The sequence below is a fragment of the Pimephales promelas genome, chromosome 1 (genome assembly GCF_988280905.1).
Source record: "Pimephales promelas chromosome 1, fPimPro1.hap1.1, whole genome shotgun sequence".
Taxonomy (NCBI): Eukaryota; Metazoa; Chordata; class Actinopteri; order Cypriniformes; family Leuciscidae; genus Pimephales; species Pimephales promelas.
Genome location: NC_142769.1, coordinates 11,873,913 through 11,896,627, shown reverse-complemented (window position 1 = coordinate 11,896,627; position 22,715 = coordinate 11,873,913). Strand labels below are relative to the sequence as shown.

At 38.6% G+C, this 22,715-nt stretch overlaps 1 protein-coding gene and 1 long non-coding RNA gene across 5 annotated transcripts; one reads left to right on the top strand and one right to left on the bottom strand.

The window, feature by feature from the left end:
• The first annotated feature begins 9,165 nt into the window (after positions 1-9,165).
• On the top strand, positions 9,166-9,729 carry LOC148998349 (uncharacterized). The gene is made up of 2 exons (XR_016150208.1): positions 9,166-9,517; positions 9,664-9,729. It is a non-coding gene; the product is annotated as an uncharacterized LOC148998349 (long non-coding RNA).
• Positions 9,730-11,828: 2,099 nt separating this feature from the next.
• On the bottom strand, positions 11,829-22,695 carry LOC120495015 (uncharacterized). Of its 4 annotated transcripts, XM_089127309.1 has the most exons (20): positions 22,477-22,695; positions 19,951-20,116; positions 18,339-19,805; positions 18,103-18,242; positions 17,651-17,855; positions 17,468-17,572; positions 17,121-17,314; positions 16,874-17,015; positions 15,976-16,773; positions 15,771-15,871; positions 15,580-15,699; positions 15,444-15,491; positions 15,256-15,339; positions 15,102-15,167; positions 13,475-13,532; positions 13,177-13,227; positions 13,054-13,098; positions 12,724-12,788; positions 12,548-12,631; positions 11,829-12,455 (listed from the first exon to the last, which is right to left on the bottom strand). In XM_089127309.1, exons 1-15 carry the CDS (start codon positions 22,552-22,554, stop codon positions 13,530-13,532), a joined length of 3,717 nt encoding a protein of 1,238 aa, XP_088983435.1. In that variant the 5' UTR covers positions 22,555-22,695; the 3' UTR covers positions 11,829-12,455; positions 12,548-12,631; positions 12,724-12,788; positions 13,054-13,098; positions 13,177-13,227; positions 13,475-13,529. The 4 variants fall into 4 exon arrangements, with proteins under 4 accessions (XP_088983435.1, XP_088983359.1, XP_088983332.1 ...); XM_089127233.1 differs by having other exon boundaries at positions 13,475-15,167; XM_089127206.1 differs by having other exon boundaries at positions 13,177-15,167.
• Between the last annotated feature and the right edge of the window lie 20 nt (positions 22,696-22,715).

Here is a 22,715-nt window from a genome sequence, read left to right as displayed (position 1 = left end):
TTTTATAGGCAGAGTATGTTGTTAACTGTGTGTGTGTGTGCTCCGCTCATGTGTGTAGATTTCTCTGCGCGAGCGTCAACAGCGCAACCTTACCATCAGTAATACAGTAGGCCTGCTACATTTATTATCCACAATCGATCGCAACTTGCAATAAATGTAATAAAATCAGAATCATTCTCTCGGTTTAGTGATTCCCTAGCTATTTTTTTGTTTGTTATTGATGTTCAGGCTACTTGTCCGTTGAGGCGAGTAAAATTCTCTTTTACTTGTACTTCAAAAATCCATTTGTCCCGGAAAAGCGGTCAAGTTAGACGGGCTCTAGAGATACGAACCGCGGCAGGTTAGAGTGTTTTGGATTGCATAAAATAATGAAAGAAACGAACAAATACATGGCGAAAGAAGTGCTAGACAGCAGAAGATGTGATTGGGATCATGATTGGATCATGATAGGATGATTTTTTATAAAACTATAGGCGGATGGAGGTATTAGTATGTGGTGTGTGCATGCATATGAATGCATGTATTTGTATGTGTGCGAATATGAATAAAAATATCCTAAATTACAAAAAAAGACTTGTATAATATGTATTATAGTTCAGTTTGACGAACGATATCTGCCTCGTTTGTTAATAGATTGCTGGAGGACAAGATGCATCTTACATCGCGTGCTATAAAAAGACGGAGCTGTACAAAAACGTAAATTAATAGTTCGCCTCAGAGTTTTTTATTTGTGTATTTATTTAATTTTTATTATTTCTTCCCCAAGCTCATAAAATAATTTGGGGTCGCACATAAATTGACAGGGTCGGTCGGAAACCGGAAACAAACACATTTTTTTTTAGTTTATTTTTTATTTTTTTTATTTTTTTAACGCCTGACATCAGTACTGATTTGAAAGAAGAAAAAAAAGAAAAAAAATCAGTACTGATTTGAAAGCATTTTTTATATTTTATTTTTTTTATTCTGAAACAATATTCTCATGAGTGATCAATCAGCTTTGATATTTAAATCACCATATTGTAATTTCTGCACCGTTAAAGGGCATCCATCCCCCAATATTATTAAATGTATGCTTCATCTTTCATTTTAAATTCCTAAACTCGATCAATAAATTCAATTAATTCGAATAATAAGACACTGGCTGTTAATATAGCATAAAACACCTGCAGACAGAAACAATCTCGTTTAAATATCAGATCACACGTCGAGGACACACGTTTTGCTGCAAAACCGGGAGTTTCTCATGCGCATTTTCCGTGACCACAAAGCACACGTTAAGAACGCGAGCTTTTAGATTTTATTTTTTTGCACATATAACATTTAAAATACAACTTTACAAGTCCATTAACGAAAAAAAAAAAAAAAAAACTGTGCGGCAGAAAGTGAGAAGACATGAGGTCTTATAAAACCACTTCCCCAAAATCTCATTAAAATGGACATAAAATTACATGATCAAGCAAGACAATATAATCAATACATCAATCATGTTAATACAATAAATTAACAAAATAAACTTAATTATATGTTAACATTTTTTTCAGCTCTCTTTTAAAAGTGTTTATAGTGATTGTAGTCTTTAAAAACAGGGTCCAAATGATTCCAGAGGGAATTCCCTCTGTATTTCAGTGTAGATTGATTAGCTGTAGTTCTACAAAAGGCAAGATACAAATCTTTACAACGCCTAGTGGAATAGGCATGAACATCCGAAGAATACATGAAAAAATGATTGAAAGCTCTGGGCATAATATTTGTCATATTCACACATACTTATACATAAAAATATTTATGCAATATATGTTAACATTAAATATGGTCAAGATGTTATATTTTATAAATGTCGTCAAGATATTATATTTTATGGCAAATCGCGCGTCCCTTGACTGTCGAAACGCACGCGTTTGACAAGTCAATCAGACGCCAGACCGCGCGACAACGTTGCTTCCATTATGAACGTACATTTGAAATTACAAAATTGAGTGCGCAATCTGTGGACGGGCCCTGTTCTTTGTCTTACCAATGTGAACAATGAGCCTCGTCTACTCTCCTTGCAAGGGTGTCGAAGTCTGGACAAAATATGTACAGTGACATGACATCACTGCCAGATTCAAACTGTGCGCTCGCTGGCGCTGAGCCAGAGATGGACGCGCTCAGCGCTTGTCATATCATATAAAGTGTTGGGGGGCCGTAAGGCCAAACTTAATTCATTATTATTATGAAAATTAAAAATTTAAATTGTTTTTAATAATCTGTTTGGGTGGGCCACCTGTCAATCTGGCCGCCCATAAATCCGCGCCTGTTACAGAGTACAGACGATTGGTGTATGACGTCATAGTACTGATTCGAAAGCATACAGCATGCAGTGATTGATATGAAGCAGCTCAGTACAGAGTACAGACGATTGTATGACATCACAGTACTGATTCGAAAGCATACATCATACAGTGATTGACATGAAGCAGCTGAGTACAGAGTACAGACGATTGGTGTACGAGGCCTAAAAAAAAAAAAAATTGGTTCCGGTTGGTTGTCAGTTGAGGTCATGGGTCGGTAGGTAATTTTTTTTTTTTTTTTTCAGTGGCAGCAAGGGATGGGTATTCAGGGCTCGACATTAAAGGGATAGTCAAACCTAAAAATATCAAAATTGAAACTACTGTGGAAACAAAGACACCTACATCTTGGATGCCCTTGAGTTAAGCTAAAACATATCAAAAATTAATTTCAAAGTAAACTATCCCCTTAAGCCTTTTCACGTGCTTGTCCTCCGGACAAGTAAGTAAATCTGTCAATCACTTGTCCGAGTAAAAAAGTTGCTTGTCCGGATTTTTAAAATGTATTTATTTTTTATTCTGAAGCAATATTCTCATCAGTGTTCAATCAGCTTTGATATTTAAAAAGGCAAATTGTAATATATGCACCTTTAAGGGCATCCCCATCCACCAATATTATTAAATGCCCTATAGTGTCTTATTATTCTAAATAATTGAATTTATTGATCAAATTTAGGAATTTAAAATGAAAGATGAAGCATACTGTTACCCTAGGTAGGGCTGATGAAATTAAATCATTTACACTGAAAAATTACAATTTCATAAAATAATGTTATGAAATTGATTTAAATGTGCAAATAAGAAATATTGAAAAGAATTATACTAGGCTACTTATAAACATAACACTAAACTGCCAATAGGTGGCGGCAGGCGGCCGTATAAATGAGTGAGTTATTGATTCATTAATTCAAACGATTCGTTCAAACGGTTGATTCATTCAAGAATGAGACAGTTGATGTTTATGAATGGGTCATTGAATCCTTGACTCAACCGATTCGTTCAAAATGCTGAATCATTCAGTAATGAAAACAGGATGAGTTCCTGTGAGATGCTTCGTGGTTCTGCTGTGACTTTTCTTTGGAACTATTTTCGCTGCTGAAATGGAACAAAAACACCCAATATTGCTTATAAACAGTAAGTGACTTAATCTTAACTGTTTATTGAACTGTTGTAGGAAATCAATGTCACTTTTTCAATCGTGATGGTATTCAGGAAAAATAATTGAGGCTGCTTAGTGCTTAACATATGTTAAAATATAAAAACTCCACATTTAGATTTTTTATAGGCAGAGTATGTTGTTAACTGTGTGTGTGTGTGCTCCGCTCATGTGTGTAGATTTCTCTGCGCGAGCGTCAACAGCGCAACCTTACCATCAGTAATACAGTAGGCCTGCTACATTTATTATCCACAATCGATCGCAACTTGCAATAAATGTAATAAAATCAGAATCATTCTCTCGGTTTAGTGATTCCCTAGCTATTTTTTTGTTTGTTATTGATGTTCAGGCTACTTGTCCGTTGAGGCGAGTAAAATTCTCTTTTACTTGTACTTCAAAAATCCATTTGTCCCGGAAAAGCGGTCAAGTTAGACGGGCTCTAGAGATACGAACCGCGGCAGGTTAGAGTGTTTTGGATTGCATAAAATAATGAAAGAAACGAACAAATACATGGCGAAAGAAGTGCTAGACAGCAGAAGATGTGATTGGGATCATGATTGGATCATGATAGGATGATTTTTTATAAAACTATAGGCGGATGGAGGTATTAGTATGTGGTGTGTGCATGCATATGAATGCATGTATTTGTATGTGTGCGAACATGAATAAAAATATCCTAAATTACAAAAAAAGACTTGTATAATATGTATTATAGTTCAGTTTGACGAACGATATCTGCCTCGTTTGTTAATAGATTGCTGGAGGACAAGATGCATCTTACATCGCGTGCTATAAAAAGACGGAGCTGTACAAAAACGTAAATTAATAGTTCGCCTCAGAGTTTTTTATTTGTGTATTTATTTAATTTTTATTATTTCTTCCCCAAGCTCATAAAATAATTTGGGGTCGCACATAAATTGACAGGGTCGGTCGGAAACCGGAAACAAACACATTTTTTTTTAGTTTATTTTTTATTTTATTTTTTTTTAACGCCTGACATCAGTACTGATTTGAAAGAAGAAAAAAAAGAAAAAAAAATCAGTACTGATTTGAAAGCATTTTTTATATTTTATTTTTTTTATTCTGAAACAATATTCTCATGAGTGATCAATCAGCTTTGATATTTAAATCACCATATTGTAATTTCTGCACCGTTAAAGGGCATCCATCCCCCAATATTATTAAATGTATGCTTCATCTTTCATTTTAAATTCCTAAACTCGATCAATAAATTCAATTAATTCGAATAATAAGACACTGGCTGTTAATATAGCATAAAACACCTGCAGACAGAAACAATCTCGTTTAAATATCAGATCACACGTCGAGGACACACGTTTTGCTGCAAAACCGGGAGTTTCTCATGCGCATTTTCCGTGACCACAAAGCGCACGTTAAGAACGCGAGCTTTTAGATTTTATTTATTTGCACATATAACATTTAAAATACAACTTTACAAGTCCATTAACGGAAAAAAAAAAAAAAAAAACTGTGCGGGAGAAAGTGAGAAGACCATGAGGTCTTATCCCCAAAATCTCATTAAAATGGACATAAAATTACATGATCAAGCAAGACAATATAATCAATACATCAATCATGTTAATACAACAAATTAACAAAATAAACTTAATTATATGTTAACATTTTTTCAGCTCTCTTTTAAAAGTGTTTATAGTGATTTTAGTCTTTAAAACAGGGTCCAAATGATTCCAGAGGGAATTCCCTCTGTATTTCAGTGTAGATTGATTAGCTGTAGTTCTACAAAAGGCAAGATACAAATCTTTACAACGGCTGGAATAGGCATGAACATCCGAAGAATACATGAAAAAATGATTGAAAGCTCTGGGCATAATATTTGTCATATTCACACATACAAATATTTATGCAATATATGTTAACATTAAATATGGTCAAGATGTTATATTTTATGGCAAATCGCGCGTCCCTTGGCTGTCGAAACGCACGCGTTTGACGAGTCAATCAGACGCCTGACCGCGTGACAACGTTGCTTCCATTATGAGAACGTACATTTGAAATGACAAACTTGAGTGCGCAAAAGAAGCGATCTGTGAACGGGCCCTATTCTTTGTCTTACCAAGTCATGGTGTTCATGTGAACAATGAGCCTCGTCTACTCTCCTTGCAAGGGTGTCGAAGTCTGGACAAAATATGTACAGTGACATGACATCACTGCCAGATTCAAACTGTGCGCTCGCTGGCGCTGAGCCAGAGATGGACGCGCTCAGCGCTTGTCATATCATATAAAGTGTTGGGCGGGCCGTATGGCCAAACTTAATTCATTATTATTATGAAAATTAAACATTTAAATTGTTTTTATTAATCTGTTTGGGTGGGACACCTGTCACTCTGGCCGCCCATAAATCCGCGCCTGTTACAGAGTACAGACGATTGGTGTATGACGTCACAGTACTGATTCGAAAGCATACAGCACACAGTGATTGACTTGAAACAGCTCTCTACAGAGTACAGACGATTGGTGTATGATGTCACAGTACTGATTCGAAAGCATACAGCATGCAGTGATTGACAAGAAGCAGCTCAGTACAGAGTACAGACGATTATGACATCACAGTACTGATTCGAAAGCATACATCATACAGTGATTGACATGAAGCAGCTCAGTACAGAGTACAGACGATTGGTGTATGACATCAGTACTGATTTGAAAGCATTTTTTTTATTTATTTTTTTTTTATTCTGAAACAATATTCTCATGAGTGATCAATCAGCTTTGATATTTAAATCACCATATTGTAATTTCTGCACCGTTAAAGGGCATCCATCCCCCAATATAATTAAATGTATGCTTCATCTTTCATTTTAAATTCCTAAATTCGATCAATAAATTCAATTATTTCGAATAATAAGACAATATATGGCTGTTAACCTAAAACACCTGCAGACAGAAACAATCTCGTTTAAATAGCAGATCACACGTCGAGGACACACGTTTTGCTGCAAACCCGGGAGTTTCTCATGCGCATTTTCCATGACCACAAAGCACACGTTAAGAATGCGAGCTTTTAGATTTTATTTATTTGCACATATAACATTTAAAATACAACTTTACAAGTCCATTAACGAAAAAAAAAAAAACTGTGCGGCAGAAAGTGAGAAGACATAAGGTCTTATAAAACCACTTCCCCAAAATCTCATTAAAATGGACATAAAATTACATGATCAAGCAAGACAATATAATCAATACATCAATCATGTTAATACAATAAATTAACAAAATAAACTTAATTATATGTTAACATTTTTTTCAGCTCTCTTTTAAAAGTGTTTATAGTGATTGTAGTCTTTAAAACAGGGTCCAAATGATTCCAGAGGGAATTCCCTCTGTATTTCCAGCCCATTCTCACTCCCAAGGCGTCACCTAACTGACGCCTTGGGAAGCATTTGGACATGCTTCAATATCTGACGCTTTAGGCGCCCTTTAGCGTCAGTTCGATGACGCCCTAGGATCGCGTGTACCCTACCCCCACCCCACACCTAAACCTAACCGCGTCCTCTAACTGACGCTTTCCTTTAGCGTCAGTTAGATGACGCCGTAGGATCGCGTCATGTAAGTGACGCTAAAGGGCGCCTGAAACGTCAAATATTGAAGCATGGTCAAAGGTGACGCCTTGGGGTGAGAATGCGTTGGTATTTCAGTGTAGATTGATTAGCTGTAGTTCTACAAAAGGCAAGATACAAATCTTTACAACGCCTAGTGGAATAGGCATGAACATCCGAAGAATACATGAAAAAATGATTGAAAGCTCTGGGCATAATATTTGTCATATTCACACATACTTATACATAAAAATATTTATGCAATATATGTTAACATTAAATATGGTCAAGATGTTATATTTTATAAATGTCGTCAAGATATTATATTTTATGGCAAATCGCGCGTCCCTTGACTGTCGAAACGCACGCGTTTGACAAGTCAATCAGACGCCAGACCGCGCGACAACGTTGCTTCCATTATGAACGTACATTTGAAATTACAAAATTGAGTGCGCAATCTGTGGACGGGCCCTATTCTTTGTCTTACCAATGTGAACAATGAGCCTCGTCTACTCTCCTTGCAAGGGTGTCGAAGTCTGGACAAAATATGTACAGTGACATGACATCACTGCCAGATTCAAACTGTGCGCTCGCTGGCGCTGAGCCAGAGATGGACGCGCTCAGCGCTTGTCATATCATATAAAGTGTTGGGGGGCCGTAAGGCCAAACTTAATTCATTATTATTATGAAAATTAAAAATTTAAATTGTTTTTAATAATCTGTTTGGGTGGGCCACCTGTCAATCTGGCCGCCCATAAATCCGCGCCTGTTACAGAGTAGGCTACAGACGATTGGTGTATGACGTCATAGTACTGATTCGAAAGCATACAGCATGCAGTGATTGACATGAAGCAGCTCAGTACAGAGTACAGACGATTGTATGACATCACAGTACTGATTCGAAAGCATACATCATACAGTGATTGACATGAAGCAGCTCAGTACAGAGTACAGACGATTGGTGTATGACATCACAGTACTGATTCGAAAGCATACAGCATACAGTGATTGACATGAAGCAGCTCAATACAGAGTACAGACGTTTGGTGTACGAGGCCTAAAAAAAAAAAACTTGGTTCCGGTTGGTTGTCAGTTGAGGTCATGGGTCGGTAGGTATTTTTTTTTTTTTTTTTTCAGTGGCAGCAAGGGATGGGTAGGAAATTATTCAGGGCTCGACATTAAAGGGATAGTCAAACCTAAAAATATCAAAATTGAAACTACTGTGGAAACAAAGACACCTACATCTTGGATGCCCTTGAGTTAAGCTAAAACATATCAAAAATTAATTTCAAAGTAAACTATCCCCTTAAGCCTTTTCACGTGCTTGTCCTCCGGACAAGTAAGTAAATCTGTCAATCACTTGTCCGAGTAAAAAAGTTGCTTGTCCGGATTTTTAAAATGTATTTATTTTTTATTCTGAAGCAATATTCTCATCAGTGTTCAATCAGCTTTGATATTTAAAAAGGCAAATTGTAATATATGCACCTTTAAGGGCATCCCCATCCACCAATATTATTAAATGCCCTATAGTGTCTTATTATTCTAAATAATTGAATTTATTGATCAAATTTAGGAATTTAAAATGAAAGATGAAGCATACTGTTACCCTAGGTAGGGCTGATGAAATTAAATCATTTACACTGAAAAATTACAATTTCATAAAATAATGTTATGAAATTGATTTAAATGTGCAAATAAGAAATATTGAAAAGAATTATACTAGGCTACTTATAAACATAACACTAAACTGCCAATAGGTGGCGGCAGGCGGCCGTATAAATGAGTGAGTTATTGATTCATTAATTCAAACGATTCGTTCAAACGGTTGATTCATTCAAGAATGAGACAGTTGATGTTTATGAATGGGTCATTGAATCCTTGACTCAACCGATTCGTTCAAAATGCTGAATCATTCAGTAATGAAAACAGGATGAGTTCCTGTGAGATGCTTCGTGGTTCTGCTGTGACTTTTCTTTGGAACTATTTTCGCTGCTGAAATGGAACAAAAACACCCAATATTGCTTATAAACAGTAAGTGACTTAATCTTAACTGTTTATTGAACTGTTGTAGGAAATCAATGTCACTTTTTCAATCGTGATGGTATTCAGGAAAAATAATTGAGGCTGCTTAGTGCTTAACATATGTTAAAATATAAAAACTCCACATTTAGATTTTTTATAGGCAGAGTATGTTGTTAACTGTGTGTGTGTGTGCTCCGCTCATGTGTGTAGATTTCTCTGCGCGAGCGTCAACAGCGCAACCTTACTGTTGAGAATTCCTATGGATCACATGACATTGCCAATCAGGGGAGGAGCTAAGTCTCCTCAGGTGCACTTAATGAATGATAAGGTACTATTGTTTGGTGTGATGGTGTGTGGCACATGCAATGGAAACAGATTGTCCTTTCTTTCTCTCCTAATGAGAGCCTTTGTAGAGTTTATGTGTTCCTGACAATGTAAGTTTGTTTGCTTTGTTTTATTATGTTAATTCTTGAGATTCTGTTTGTCTAATTCTGAAATGTATTATGTGATTAAGGATTTATTAGTTGAAGTTCTATGGTGTTAATTATCTTTAAGATTCTGTTTGTTCTTTTGTTTATAGAAACCATACAACTCTATCTGATTCCAATTCACCCTGTGGCCTTTCAATAAATGATAATGGACTGAGTATTGGACCCCTGTGTTTTAATGGACACACCATCCTGGTAGCACATTTCCTGAACTAAAGGTTTTATCAGAAATTTACATGGTCCTTCGAGCCGGAGAGGCTGCTAGGATGGAACAAAATGATTCTACGAGACCTAAACGGATATCAAACCCCCCCAGATGGCATCGAGATTATTTGATTCAGTCAAGGAAACCATCTTGTCCACAAGGACAAACTACGTCTGATTCTGTGCTTCTAGAAGTATCACAGGGGGCTGCCATAGCTGAGACTCGGGCTGAGGTGAGGGATCTTGCTTGTGACGTACAGCAAATAAAAGCAATGTTGTCAGAACTGAGCCAGAGTATGAGAACAATGCAGATAAGAAGTCAAAATTCTTCCTTTTCGATCAGTTCCAACCAGAGTTCTAAGGCAACATCTCCTGTTGTTGAACATAATCAAGAGGATGATAATTCTAGAGTATCTCTTGTTCAGGAATTGGGTGAATGCCTAAGACAACATGAGGCAAACCGACATTATGTTGATCCATCTACATCACCTCCTCAACTCAGCAGACAAAGTACTCTCCCTCCTCCACCAAGATCTATGCTGCCTACACCATTGCCACAAGGAGGAGGTGGATCATTAGAACCCAGTTCTTTACAGCTGCCTGAGGCCCGAATGTTAACAGCACCAGTTGCTACACAGTATGCTCACTCTCAGTTTCAGCCTTCAGAGAATCTTCCTGGAATGAGTATGAATCCAACTCAGTTTGGCAATGTTCCACCTTGGTCCTTAATCCAACAGCCATTGTATCCCATCTATCCAGCCAATGATTCGCGTTTCATAAGAAGCGGTGGGCCTGTCCCTAGCCAAGGGCAAGGCAATCCTCCATGGATGTTTCCAAATTATCCTGTACCTGTTCCTCCTCCTGCATTATATCCCCCTTATGGACCTATTGTGTATCCAAGTCATGTCTTTCCGATGGCCATGCCATCATCGATTCAAGTTCCTTCGATACCTCCTGCACAGTTCGGACCATCCATGGGTCCTTTAGATGCAATAACATCCAACTGCGGCCACAAATGGGCGTTCTCGTGCTGGTGGGGGTTTCCGCGTTTTCGCAGACTGAAACGCCCCCACTCCAGTTATTCGAGATATTACAACATTCTCCAGTTATTTGGGACAATATAACAACATTCTCCAGTTATTTGGGACAATACAACAACATTCTCCAGTTATTCGGGATAATATAACAACATTCGCTAGTTAGTTTTTCTCAAACAGAAGTTTCAAAATAAGATCAGTAGTCTGTAATGTTGCGGTTAGCATAAAACTGCCAACATCCGGGTTAATATAACATTCTATTCGGGATAATATAACAACATTCGCTAGTTAGTTTTTCTGTAGTCTGTAATGTTGCGGTTAGCATAAAACTGCCAACATCCGGGTTAATATAACATTCTATTCGGGATAATATAACAACATTCGCTAGTTAGTTTTCTCAAACAGAAGTTTCAAAATAAGATCAGTAGTCTGTAATGTTGCGGTTAGCATAAAACTAACGTTAGCAAGCTAAGCCATCTACAGAATGTTAATCCAATTACATAAATAAAATTACGTGTAGGACAAGTTTATCTCAGTCCTAATTTGTCTTTAAGCATAGGCAGACATCAGCTAGCATCTAACTGACTAAACCAGCTTTTGAGCGGCTTGATTAGGATTAATTTACTGTTATTACAACAATCATTTTAGGGAGGCTCCATAGTAGCTAAATATGAGAATGTTGTGGTTGTGCAGTAGCCTACATGTTCATTATCTTCTACGAGTTGAGGACACAGCTATCTCTATAGCCATCCCCTAGATACAAGTTAGTTGCTTAAATAAAGGAACCCTTTGAGATCCAGTCCGAAACCAATACAGTTGTTGAAGAATATGTCTGAATTTAATAGGCTAATGAATAGATTAAAATAACACTTGGGACATTGTGCAGTTTCAGTCCAGTTACCCAGACACACTTTATGAAGGCTCAAACAGTAGGCTATCGCAATTTGACTCCAAGGATTCACTTACTCTTCCCACAGGCCCTTTAGATGTTTTCAAAAAAAGACAAAATACTGTAATTTCTCTTGATCAATTTACTTTTGAACATTGTAGTACGTACAGTATAAAACAGATTTATTGGCATGCAAAACTGAAAGGGATAACACAATAAAACGTGTCAAATAAAACAAAAGAAAGGAGTAATAAAAGTGTTGACGACGTTGTTCTAACCACACAGACTCAGAGAACAACACTATGGTAGGCAGACATCTTCAATCAGATACCTGCCATAAGCCATGTGCCTCAGCACCAGGCGTGCGCTCGGCCAGTTTCTTCTTTTGGAAAAGCCTTTCAGGCGTAGTGCAAGGCCACTGCCACGACCTGCAGTCTTATAAATTTTTCGAACAGTTACATGCATCAGACTGTCTTTAAGTTTGAGGTCCCCAGCCAAACTCTCATTAATATAAACTGAGGGGTGGAATGGCTTTGCGAGTTCCCGGAAAGTTTTAGAAACTCTGTTGAACACGCCAAGCATAGCCATGTCTAAACTCAGAGTCTCTTCAATAATACGCTGAAGGACTGCAAGTGGCAAGAATGGACTGTCCTCTGTAATGGGTGTGCCTGATGGACAGCTTAGAGATTGGAAGGAGCGGCTGACATGGGGAGATGGAAAGGGTGAGATGGGTGTGTCAGCTAGTCCTGCAGGGCTAGAGAAAGAAATTAGAGATCAGTATATTGGCTACCATCTTAATGAGCACCAAATAGAAGGAAATAGCAATATATGAACACAGTATAATACTTTTCGCTGCTTGGTGATAGGAAGTGGTGGCTAATATGGGGAGATGGAGAGGGTGAGATGGGTGTGTCGGCTAGTCTTGCAGGGCTAGAGAAAGAAATGAGATCAGTATATTGGCTTCCATCTTCATGAGCACCAAATATAATTAAATAGCAATATATGGACGCAGTATGCAACACCTTTCAAGTGTAAAGGTCTCAAGCAGTTGTCCACACCACCACCTCCTGATAGAGAGCATGTCCACCTGAAAGTAATGTTATGCTCTAAATGTCTTCATAGGCTGACAAATCCATGTTACAGTACTTATGGGACTGTACAGTACAGATATGGGAACTATGGCAGTGTACATTTTTACAGATGTAGCCATCTCCTCCAGTGAGTACAGTAACTGCAGACAAAGTTAAGTGTATGGCCTATTGGTGCATGTTAACTGTAGCCTCCAGATTGGACTAAATTATTAAAAGCCTTATTTCACACTACAAATCTGATTGAGATTTGAACGAACTCACCTCAACGAAATCGTATGGCTTTTGGAGGCTAGAATACATTGCATACTGAAATAAACATACAAATGTGTTAGTTGTTCTGCAAACTAGTAATCAGTTATCACTTCTGAAAATATTGCATCTCACCATCAGCATAAACACACCACAGCTGTTGCTCTGATGCTGGGGAGATGCGCCCTATGATGGTAAAAGGGGTGTGTGATTTATTATCAATGATTCTTATTAAATGATGCCTACTGATATCTACACTCATTTTGCAGCTTTAATCATACAAAAAGTGACACAATGTGCTTTAACCTTCCATTTAGCAGCAACTAGGTTCATTCTGCGTCACTGTCAAATCATAATAAAAAATATAAAGAGGCCTGCCTATGTACGCTACTCTACTAAATACAATGAATCGTGCTACAGCCACACATTTTACCTCGTCAGCCAAGTAAAATGACCTCCATGGTCCATTGGACACAGCATGTGCCAGGTTACTGAAAAGGTTTGGAAGACGTGTTAGTTGCAATTCATGTCTTTCAAATGTAACATTGAACCCCGTTTAGGAATTGCTGAATCTCTACCATGACTTGATACCCACCTTGAGCCCTAAGAGCATAGTTTAAAAATGGAACTACACCTTCCTATGCTAAAAAGTGACCTGGGAGTAGCAGCAATTCCTAGTAGGGACTTGGAACGTATGGAACATATGAACAGGAAAAATAAATGCAGAACGAAACAAAAAGGAAGTATAGTCCAAAACAGAACTACCATACTTCCAAAAAACATAAAACAATCATACTGCATCTAATTTCTTGGGTTCTCAAAGCAGTATTTGGGAGGTATAAATAAACAAATTCTAAAGTAAAGATGCAGATGAAGTTTCTAGTGAACCAATGAATAACCACTTTAAGAGTGTAAACATGGAAATTGCTTTGAATAGAAAAATAATTACTGCTGCAAGACCCAGAGTTAGATATGAACATAGAGAACCAGTAGACAGCTTTCTATGAAAAACCTGAAAATTTCTAGGTAGCGGCCATCTCCAAAGCCACTGGATTGTCTTGAATCAAAATATTGCATAATCCTCAGTCTTGGTTTGAGAACCTGTTAAGAGTTTTATTTCATGGAATGACAAGATAAAGGTTGGTTAAAGACCCAAATCTTGCTTCAAACAAAATTACAGTTACAGTAAATAGTAGGGCTGTGTATTGGCAAGAATCTGTCGATCGATACGAATCATGATACAATATATTGCAATATATTATGATACTGTGCATAAGGAGATATATTGTTTTTTTTTTTTTAAAGTAGGACTATGATTTTAGAAAAAGTAATATTAAAAAAAAAAAGAAATGATGTGCATTAAAGTCAGACAAGTTTACTTTAAGTAAACAATTCAGTACACATAAAATCAAACTGCCAGTTTGGGATTGTGGTTCACAGGTTCTTAGTGAGCAAATTTCCATTGTTTGCATTTGCACCATATAACGGAAACCTTTTTTAACCACACTGAGCTGGCACATGTCTTTACAAATGAAATAAACAGAGTGGGTTCTTTTGGTTGCACGAGTTGAAGTCATTGGTAATTTGTGTATTTGAACTTGAGCAAGGGTGAGTTGTGAGTAGGGATGGGAATTGACAAGATTATCAATACCACTGACGATTCTGCTTATCGATCCGATTCTTTAACGATACTCTTATTGATTCCTGATAGCACTGTGTGGAAAAAGTAGTTCAGCAAAATTCACACCCAGCAGTAATTCAGGGTAAAAAAAAAAAAAAAAAAAGAAAAAAATCTCTGAATGCTCCACATGAAACTTTTCCGACCTTACCATCGTGTCCATTTATTTTGATTAATATGTGCGAGGAGAGAGAGCAAGACAGCGCTTAGATTAGAGACTGTATACTTTCATCTGGCTCCGCAGAGAGAGAGAGTGCCCGCGCGACCGGGCCTCCGAACGAGTACCGCATGAAATGTACCAACAAAGCATGAATGAGGATTCAATAATAACAGCACAGAATTTCACATAGAAAAAAAGCCATGTCAAAGTGGGTTTACTCACACACAATGTCCAGTGCCCCGGTTGCCAGGCAGGGAGAAGCACCACGTCTTTGGATGCAAAGTCACACTGAGGAAAAAAAAAAAAAAAAAGTTCAAAGAGGAACTTGAACATGAGGTTAAAGCTGAAATACAAGTTCTGTTACATTACTACTCACAATCATTTCAGCAATCGGAGAAGCCTCATATGGAGGAAGCCAGGTGACCACCACATAGGCATCCACAGCCATGGTTGCAATGCCCTTTATTTGAAAACAGATGCATAAAACTTTGTGTAGGCAACAAAAGTATACAGTCAGGAAACATGAATGCACAGATTATGTTAAATGTAATAAATGTAACTTACACGTGCATTTGCAGCCTTGGCGATAATGTTGAAACAACAATTTGCGATCTAAAAAAAAAAAACAATGATTAATTAGTAAGACAATTAATCAGCTCACACCATAGGAAATACAGTTAAACACTTGGTTCAGATTTACCGTTGCTTCAACATCTCGTTCTAGGCCCAGAGTCCAAAAGTCAGACCTTGTGAGGATCGAGTTGTTGGCTTGAACAATTTCCTCCTCAGGGTCACCCTTAATATCCAGTACATAGTCCAGCTATGGGGAAATATACAGAACATTATGCATATTTAAAATGTCTAATTCACAAAAACTAATCTCAAACTTACTAATTCACAGAGTCTTGCGTTTGGTTCTTGTTTCCAATTAGCAACTGTAAAGTTGGTATTAGTGCGGCCAACAGCTGAGGACAGCGACTGTAACCTTGAACCTAATTCAAAATAAAGAGATGAGACAAAAATGATTTGAAATGTGTTATTGGATCAATATACACAATCACTAATACAATGCATAAAATATATAAGATTTACTTACGTTTAGAAGGTGGTGAAAGATCTGGGTCTGAGCTAAACCCCATTTCTGCTGGCTGAGAGGAGGCGGCAACAACTGGATCTGGGCTAAGTTCTACTGGTTGAGAGTAGGCAGCACCAACTGGGTCGGGGCTAAGCCCTGTTGGCTGAGAGGTACAGAATTCTGCCTGACCATGCTCATTGAGACACAGCTGAATTTCAGGAGTCACAAGCTTCTTTAATTCCTCCTTGATCTTCTCATTCTTCCGCTGATTGTAATTGTGAATAACGTTACGCATCATGAAAACATGAGCAGATGGCGAGAGCATGTTCATGTAATAGTTGTTTTTTTTCATGGTTGAGAAGAGTTGTTCTGCAACCTGGCTGTTAATTCTCCCTGCCAGTTCAGGTACCATCTTTATCCTCCGGAGGATATCTTTTGGGTCTTTGGTGTTTCCCTCATGGAATGTGTCGTAGAGACAGTAATGGTCTGCTGACCCAGTCAATGGATGGCCACCCGGGTCCGGCACAGTTTTCCTAGTGTTAAGCCATGGTAAATTGACCATACCACCATTGGATGCGTACTGCAAGTTTTCATGGCTGGGGTCCAACAACCTACCCTCATGAGGGCTGAAAGGTATCGTCTCAGGCTCTCTAAGGTTAGCATGCACAGCCAGACCTCTTGCAAAGTCATATATGCATATGTTGGGCATGTGTTTCCAAGACAACAATAAGTCAGTAAAGTCCCTAGGACTTTCTGCCCTAATGTTAAATTTCAGTGAGACAACCTGTCCACAGGGGCACATAACAACAGCCCAGCCACCTGAGGAGAACAAGTGTTTAAGGAAGTCAAACTAAATTACCAGCAGTAAACCCCAGGAGAAAAGATCCACATTGTTGGGACATTTTTTTTTTTTACTTACCAGATGCTCCCCAAACCTTTTGAAAGATTTTATCAAATTTGCTTCGGGTTTTCATTTCTTCTCTCAGCCTTAAAACTAACTCCATTTTGGAACCTTGGGAATCAATTCCGCACTCCCTGCAGAGCTTTCGGATGGCATGGACCTGCAATAGATTACCAAAATAAAGGTGTACACTGTAAACACATTTATACTAGCTATATTGATTCTATAGAATAAACAAAACAAAAAAAAAAACAGACGCGTTTACCTTCAAATTGGATATTTCATCCAATAGCCTGTCCTCTGTTACGTCAATCTCTGTCTGTTCTTTTGGGTGCCTTGTTGTGTGGACCTTTTCATGCTCTGTATTGAGCACTTTGTTGGATTTGCGGGTGTGAGGTCCAATCCACGGGGCCCAGTGGTGGTATGTAGGTTTAACGGCAAAAGGATTTTGTTTATCACCTGATAAACAAAAAATAGTCTGCATTGATGGCTAGAAATTAACTTTGTAATTCTTAAAGTGGAGTGAGAAAGACAGGGGGAAAAAGGTAACAAAGGAATTATATCTCTCTGGGAAACATTATAAACAAACAATATATTTAAAAAGTCACTTACTTGGAACAAAACCACGTGCAATCCTCTCTAAACATAGAGAGTCCCAGAACTCATCAATGTCCACCTCCCCATCAAATCCATCTGGTGGATCCTCAAGTTCACTGACTAAAATAAAATAAACTATCAATATACTGTTTAGACCACCTGGAGGGGTTCACCAAACAAATAAAACCTGTATTGTACCTGCCAAGCTGAAGACACAGCTCTTGTGGAGATCCATGACCACCACAGGAGGGTGATGTCCACAGCGGACACAGGAGAAGTTATAATCATGCTCTGTCAGTGCTTCAAAATGTAGATATCCATGTATTAGGCTATTTTTGTTCGGGTACTGCTGTCCCGACGTCAGCTCCCATGTCTCGATGGCTCGACCCAGAGCTGTGTGAGTCTGGAATAAAACAATAATAAATTAGAAAATGTAATTCCATGCAAATGTGTGCAACTAGGAAAGTTCCAATAATGCATTTAATGACCTAATGTCATGACTGTCAGCTAAGAAGCCTCATCCTGCACCTGAGTTCTAATTGCTTAATTAATGGCCTACTGTGCATAACGATATGGAATATCAGAGTTACACATTTAACATGCAGTATGGTCACATAATATTCATAAATTTCACGTATTGAATATTTGACCTGGAGGCAGTTCCGAAGATACAGGCAAAAATGGAGAGTTAGAATGACTTTGTCATTAAAGTTATGCAAGCCATCCTCCCATTCCTGGTATCGCACCATCATTCCACATCTACTGCATTTTTTCCCATAAGTTGTCACACCTGTAATGCATAAGAAGATCATTGGAGCATTTAGTGGTATATACAACTTGGAAAAGGAAGAATAACTGTCAATTTTAGTTTAAATGTGAGACGGACCCTCAATGATTCCCTTGACAGTGATGATTTTTGCTGATTTGCTGATGATCAGGGGTTCACCAAGAGGAAAATCACCAGGACATTCAGGACAAACACACTCTTTGGGCATCAGATGTTTAGGCATGTCTGACTCACTTGTCAACCCATACACATTTGCAGGCAAGTTTGCAGGAAGCCTTTTCTTATTGCGAATGTACCTAACAATTCTCCCCAAATCCTGATCTCGAGGAGGATACTGAAAATCGCTTGAGGTGACAGTTTCCACCTTGTCTTCAGAGCCCTGACTATCTTGAGTATCCTCGCTCTCATCTCCCGTGAAGAGCTCCTTTCTTGTCTGGAAAAAGTGCCATTTCGCAATGGCCTTGTGGACACAGGCCTGTTTGGCTTTAACACAATGGCAATGCCACGTGTTATTTGCTGTGTCAAACATGACCATCACTCTGCCAAACTTGTTATAGTAAGACACATTTGCCTCATAAATGGAAACATATCTTCTCGAGGAAGAGCTTCCCACCTCAACATCAACACTGAAGGGTATTCCTGCAGCATTTGCAGCCATTTTTTTCAGAAGACATGCCCTCTTCCGCTCCTCGCTGAACCACCTGCTACTGACAATGTCCCTCAGAACATCCTCCCTTAGTTCTATCTGAGGGCTGAGGGGTGGTGGGCAGTATTGCAGGGACCGCAGATGGGCACAATCAAAGGATATAAACCCACTCCTACGCATCACCTCAGTGTTGCGCACACAGGCATCCAGCTCACAACGAATTTGATGGCTTGTCCCCCACGTCCGCTTCTGTACATGAATGGGTGCACTATTGCTGCTGAAGGACTTTACAACAGCAAATATTCCCCTTTCAATCTCTATTGGCTGACATGCCAGATGACGGTCGGCTGTAATGTGCTCCTTGACAGTTGAGTGGCGACGTCTCATATGCTGCTTTACATTTTTTTTATTTAGCACTAATTCACACTTTGTGCACTTCACCTTTCTGACCCTCGAACGTAGGCCAACTGTTTTTTTTGGTTGATGAAGCTCTACCATGGCCTCCACAGGGTGAAGCCGGGCTTCAACCATGGCCTCCATACAGCTTAGTGGGCCTTCTGCTGGCCGAGGGTGGCCTTCTGCTGGCCGAGGGTGGCCTTCTGCTGGCCGAGGGTGGCCTTCTGCTGGCCGAGGGTGGCCTTCTGCTGGCCGAGGGTGGCCTTCTGCTGGCCGAGGGTGGTCTTCTGCTGGCCGAGGGTGGTCTTCTGCTGGCCGAGGGTGGTCTTCTGCTGGCCGAGGGTGGCCTTCTGCTGGCCGAGGGTGGCCTTCTGCTGGCCGAGGGTGGCTTTCTGCTGGCCGAGGGTGGCATGTGCTGAGGTGTCTAAGCAGTTGTTTTTTTCTTTGAAAAATTTGAATACAAGCACAGCAGTGGTAGTGGGACTCCTTTCTGCAGCCCCATTTGCAGATATACATCACAAACTCTGAAAGGAAGGTAAAAAAAAAAAACAAAGCAGGCTTTAATAACTGGTCCAAACACAAGTGCCTTCTTGACCACAGTTAGTGTCCTCACCTTCTTCATACCAACACAAATATTAAATACCTAAACCAATGAATCAGTAAACATACCTCCATGCTGTACCACTGTTTTCAAATGGGACTGTAAATGTGTTTCCACTTTTGAGTAGTCACCCTTATAATGTGGGCAAAATGGGCAGTGGAGAAATTGGCATCCTTGCTCAAAACACCTTGTCGGCTGGGGTTTCTGACTGCTCTGCAGAATTGACAGATGTAGCTATAGATAAGAGATATAGATGAAGAACATTAACCAAGCTCAAATTACTTTTCTCCCCTTCCTAGCACTAGCTACTACCTGATTGAATTCAAGGAATCTTCAGGTGAGAAACTTAAAACTCTGTTAAACAAACAAACTATGTGAAAACGAAGTTAGTAAACAATGTGCGTTTATAAATTATATACCTGTAGAAGACTGTTACTTACCACCACCAAAATGCTCCCCCCCCCAAAAAAAAGCGTGCCCACCAATGTTATCGGTTACCAAAAAGAAGCAGCGTGGCCGCTACGTCATGCCTCTTAGCTAAAACGTTAATAATATTAAATTCAAACCTGATAATACATTTCATATATTGAAATACATTGTATAAATTACAGTAATTTCACTTAAATGGCAATGAAAATTATTTATTGTATACAAGTTCAGTAATTTCACTTAAATGACAAGCTTGATAAAAATTATAATTCTAGAAGAAAATTGAAATAGCACTTAGCTTTTGCGTCTGAATATTCTGTTACTAAAACCAACACACCCTTTGAAGTTGAGATGAAAAACTATGAAATTTAAATGAATTTACTATCAGGGTTGAATTGGATTAACATTTATCCTGGATTTTTAAAAAATTACTAAAATACCTGCGTGGAAATCTTTTAGGTCCAAGCAACTCTATATTCATAAAAAAATATTTTACACAAATGTATTTGCCCATCTGAATAAGCATTGGTTTTGCATCACTATTGACAGTTAAACAAACTGAAAGCAGTTATTTATTTTAACAGCATAACGCACTATTAGAATTTTGGGATCGATTTATTAAGGTCTTCACTCAAAATATAAAACTTAGTGGTAATAGTAATGTTGTTGAGACAACAAAGTTTATTCTTCCTTTTTGAAAAATCCCCAGAAATGGCACACCCAAACTGAAACAGATACAGTTCATGAACCCTTTGTACTAAAAGCACAAGTCTCATTTGAAAGCTGACACCTGGCAGATTATTGTAAATGTAGAATTACAAGTAGAATTGTAGTTATAAATAGCTTCAAAGTTGTGTCAAGTTATTAGAAATTTATTTTTATGAAATATCTTCATGAAAATAAAATTGAAGTTGGAATTGTACCAATCTAGAAATGCACTGCATCTAAAGCCATGTCTGACCATTATATTTACCATCTGAAGATGAAACTTCAGATGGTAAAGGTATCGACTAATTTTTGGATTACTTAACTACAGACACAAATTAAGACATAATATAACTGTCACTATGACCCCGTTTACACCTGGTATTAAAATGCGATCTGTATCCAGATAAGTTATCCGGATAATAAAAAACGCATGTTAATGCAAGGTGTAAACGCGTTGTGATCGGATCTGCCTGACCACATCTGGAGGTAGTCTGGCTCGCATTGTGTCCGGATCTTTACTAGGTGTAAACGCAATCTGGTTGTTGAAACCACATATGTATATTTTACTCCTCCCAAAAATGCTAAAAAATAAACGAGTGAGAGCGTGTTATATAGGCTATATGTCATGTTATAGCCTAGTCAGATGCGACACGCATCACCGCAGATGAGCAGCTGAGCGTCTATTCAACGTGCAAACATCGCAAATAAAAGTGAAAGTAAGTCACAGACCCAGTTAACACATCTTCAAGTAAATAAACGAAATTATCTTACCAGGCCTGTTGCCACTCTCTCTTATTGATGTCTCTGATTTGGAAATTAGCTGATGATCAATAAAATGCCGCTCAGATCTGTTGCTTTTGGTGGCGTGCAATCCAATCTGCATATAACGCAGGGGGTGAAGATCGGATTTATATCCGTTTTGCAAAAACACATTTATGTGGCCAGGTGTAAATGGAATCAGTACTTATTATCCGGATAACTTATCTGGATACAGATCGCATTTTAATACCAGGTGTAAACGGGGTCTAAGTTTCTCAGAGTACAACAGTGGTAAAATACTGATAACCTTAAAAATAACCTCGAGTCGACTCATATCTTTTAATGATGCATAGTTTGTCAAGGTAATAACATTAAATCTGATAGTAACTTTGAACTATATAAAAAATAACACCTTAGTGCGCCGACGCTCTGGCAACAGTTAACAGGTTTAAGTTAGCTATGGCTAAGACGAGATAGCATGACATTAGCGGCTACCGAACCTTGCTTGCCGCGATTATTAATATCGAATTCGTCTACCATATAAGAAGACACGACAGCTATGTCAATGACATAAATGAGAATACTTCCCAGTCAATGTTGTAGAAACAAACAAAAGCCTACTTACTGACATAATCTCTCATCGATTGACCGCTTGACTACTACTTCTCCCGGGAAATTTAAGGGAAATGACATCATACCCAGTGTGCCTTGCGAAACTCTTCGTGATTGGACGATGAAACGCTATCAGGAACGCCCGATGGGCTTTCTAGTGTCATTACGGGAACGCCCAAGCCGCAGCTGGACCCTCCTCTTTAGATGTGACTGCTACTAGTAATGTTCCTGTGTTTAGAACTCACACACCGCTGGGATCTTCAGGTGTGATCCAGTCCAGAGATTCAGTGGTGAATCAACCAGTAGTGACAGCTTGTGTTCACCC

Coding starts and splice junctions, on each gene's coding strand:
- LOC120495015 (XM_089127206.1), bottom strand. CDS start 22,554: ATGACACTAGAAAGCCCATCGGGCGTTCCTGATAGCGTTTCATCGTCC. Junction 18,243..18,338: donor TGTCAAGGGAATCATTGAGG/GTCCGTCTCACA, acceptor TATGCATTACAG/GTGTGACAACTTATGGGAAA. Junction 15,872..15,975: donor TCTTTCACCACCTTCTAAAC/GTAAGTAAATCT, acceptor ATTTTGAATTAG/GTTCAAGGTTACAGTCGCTG.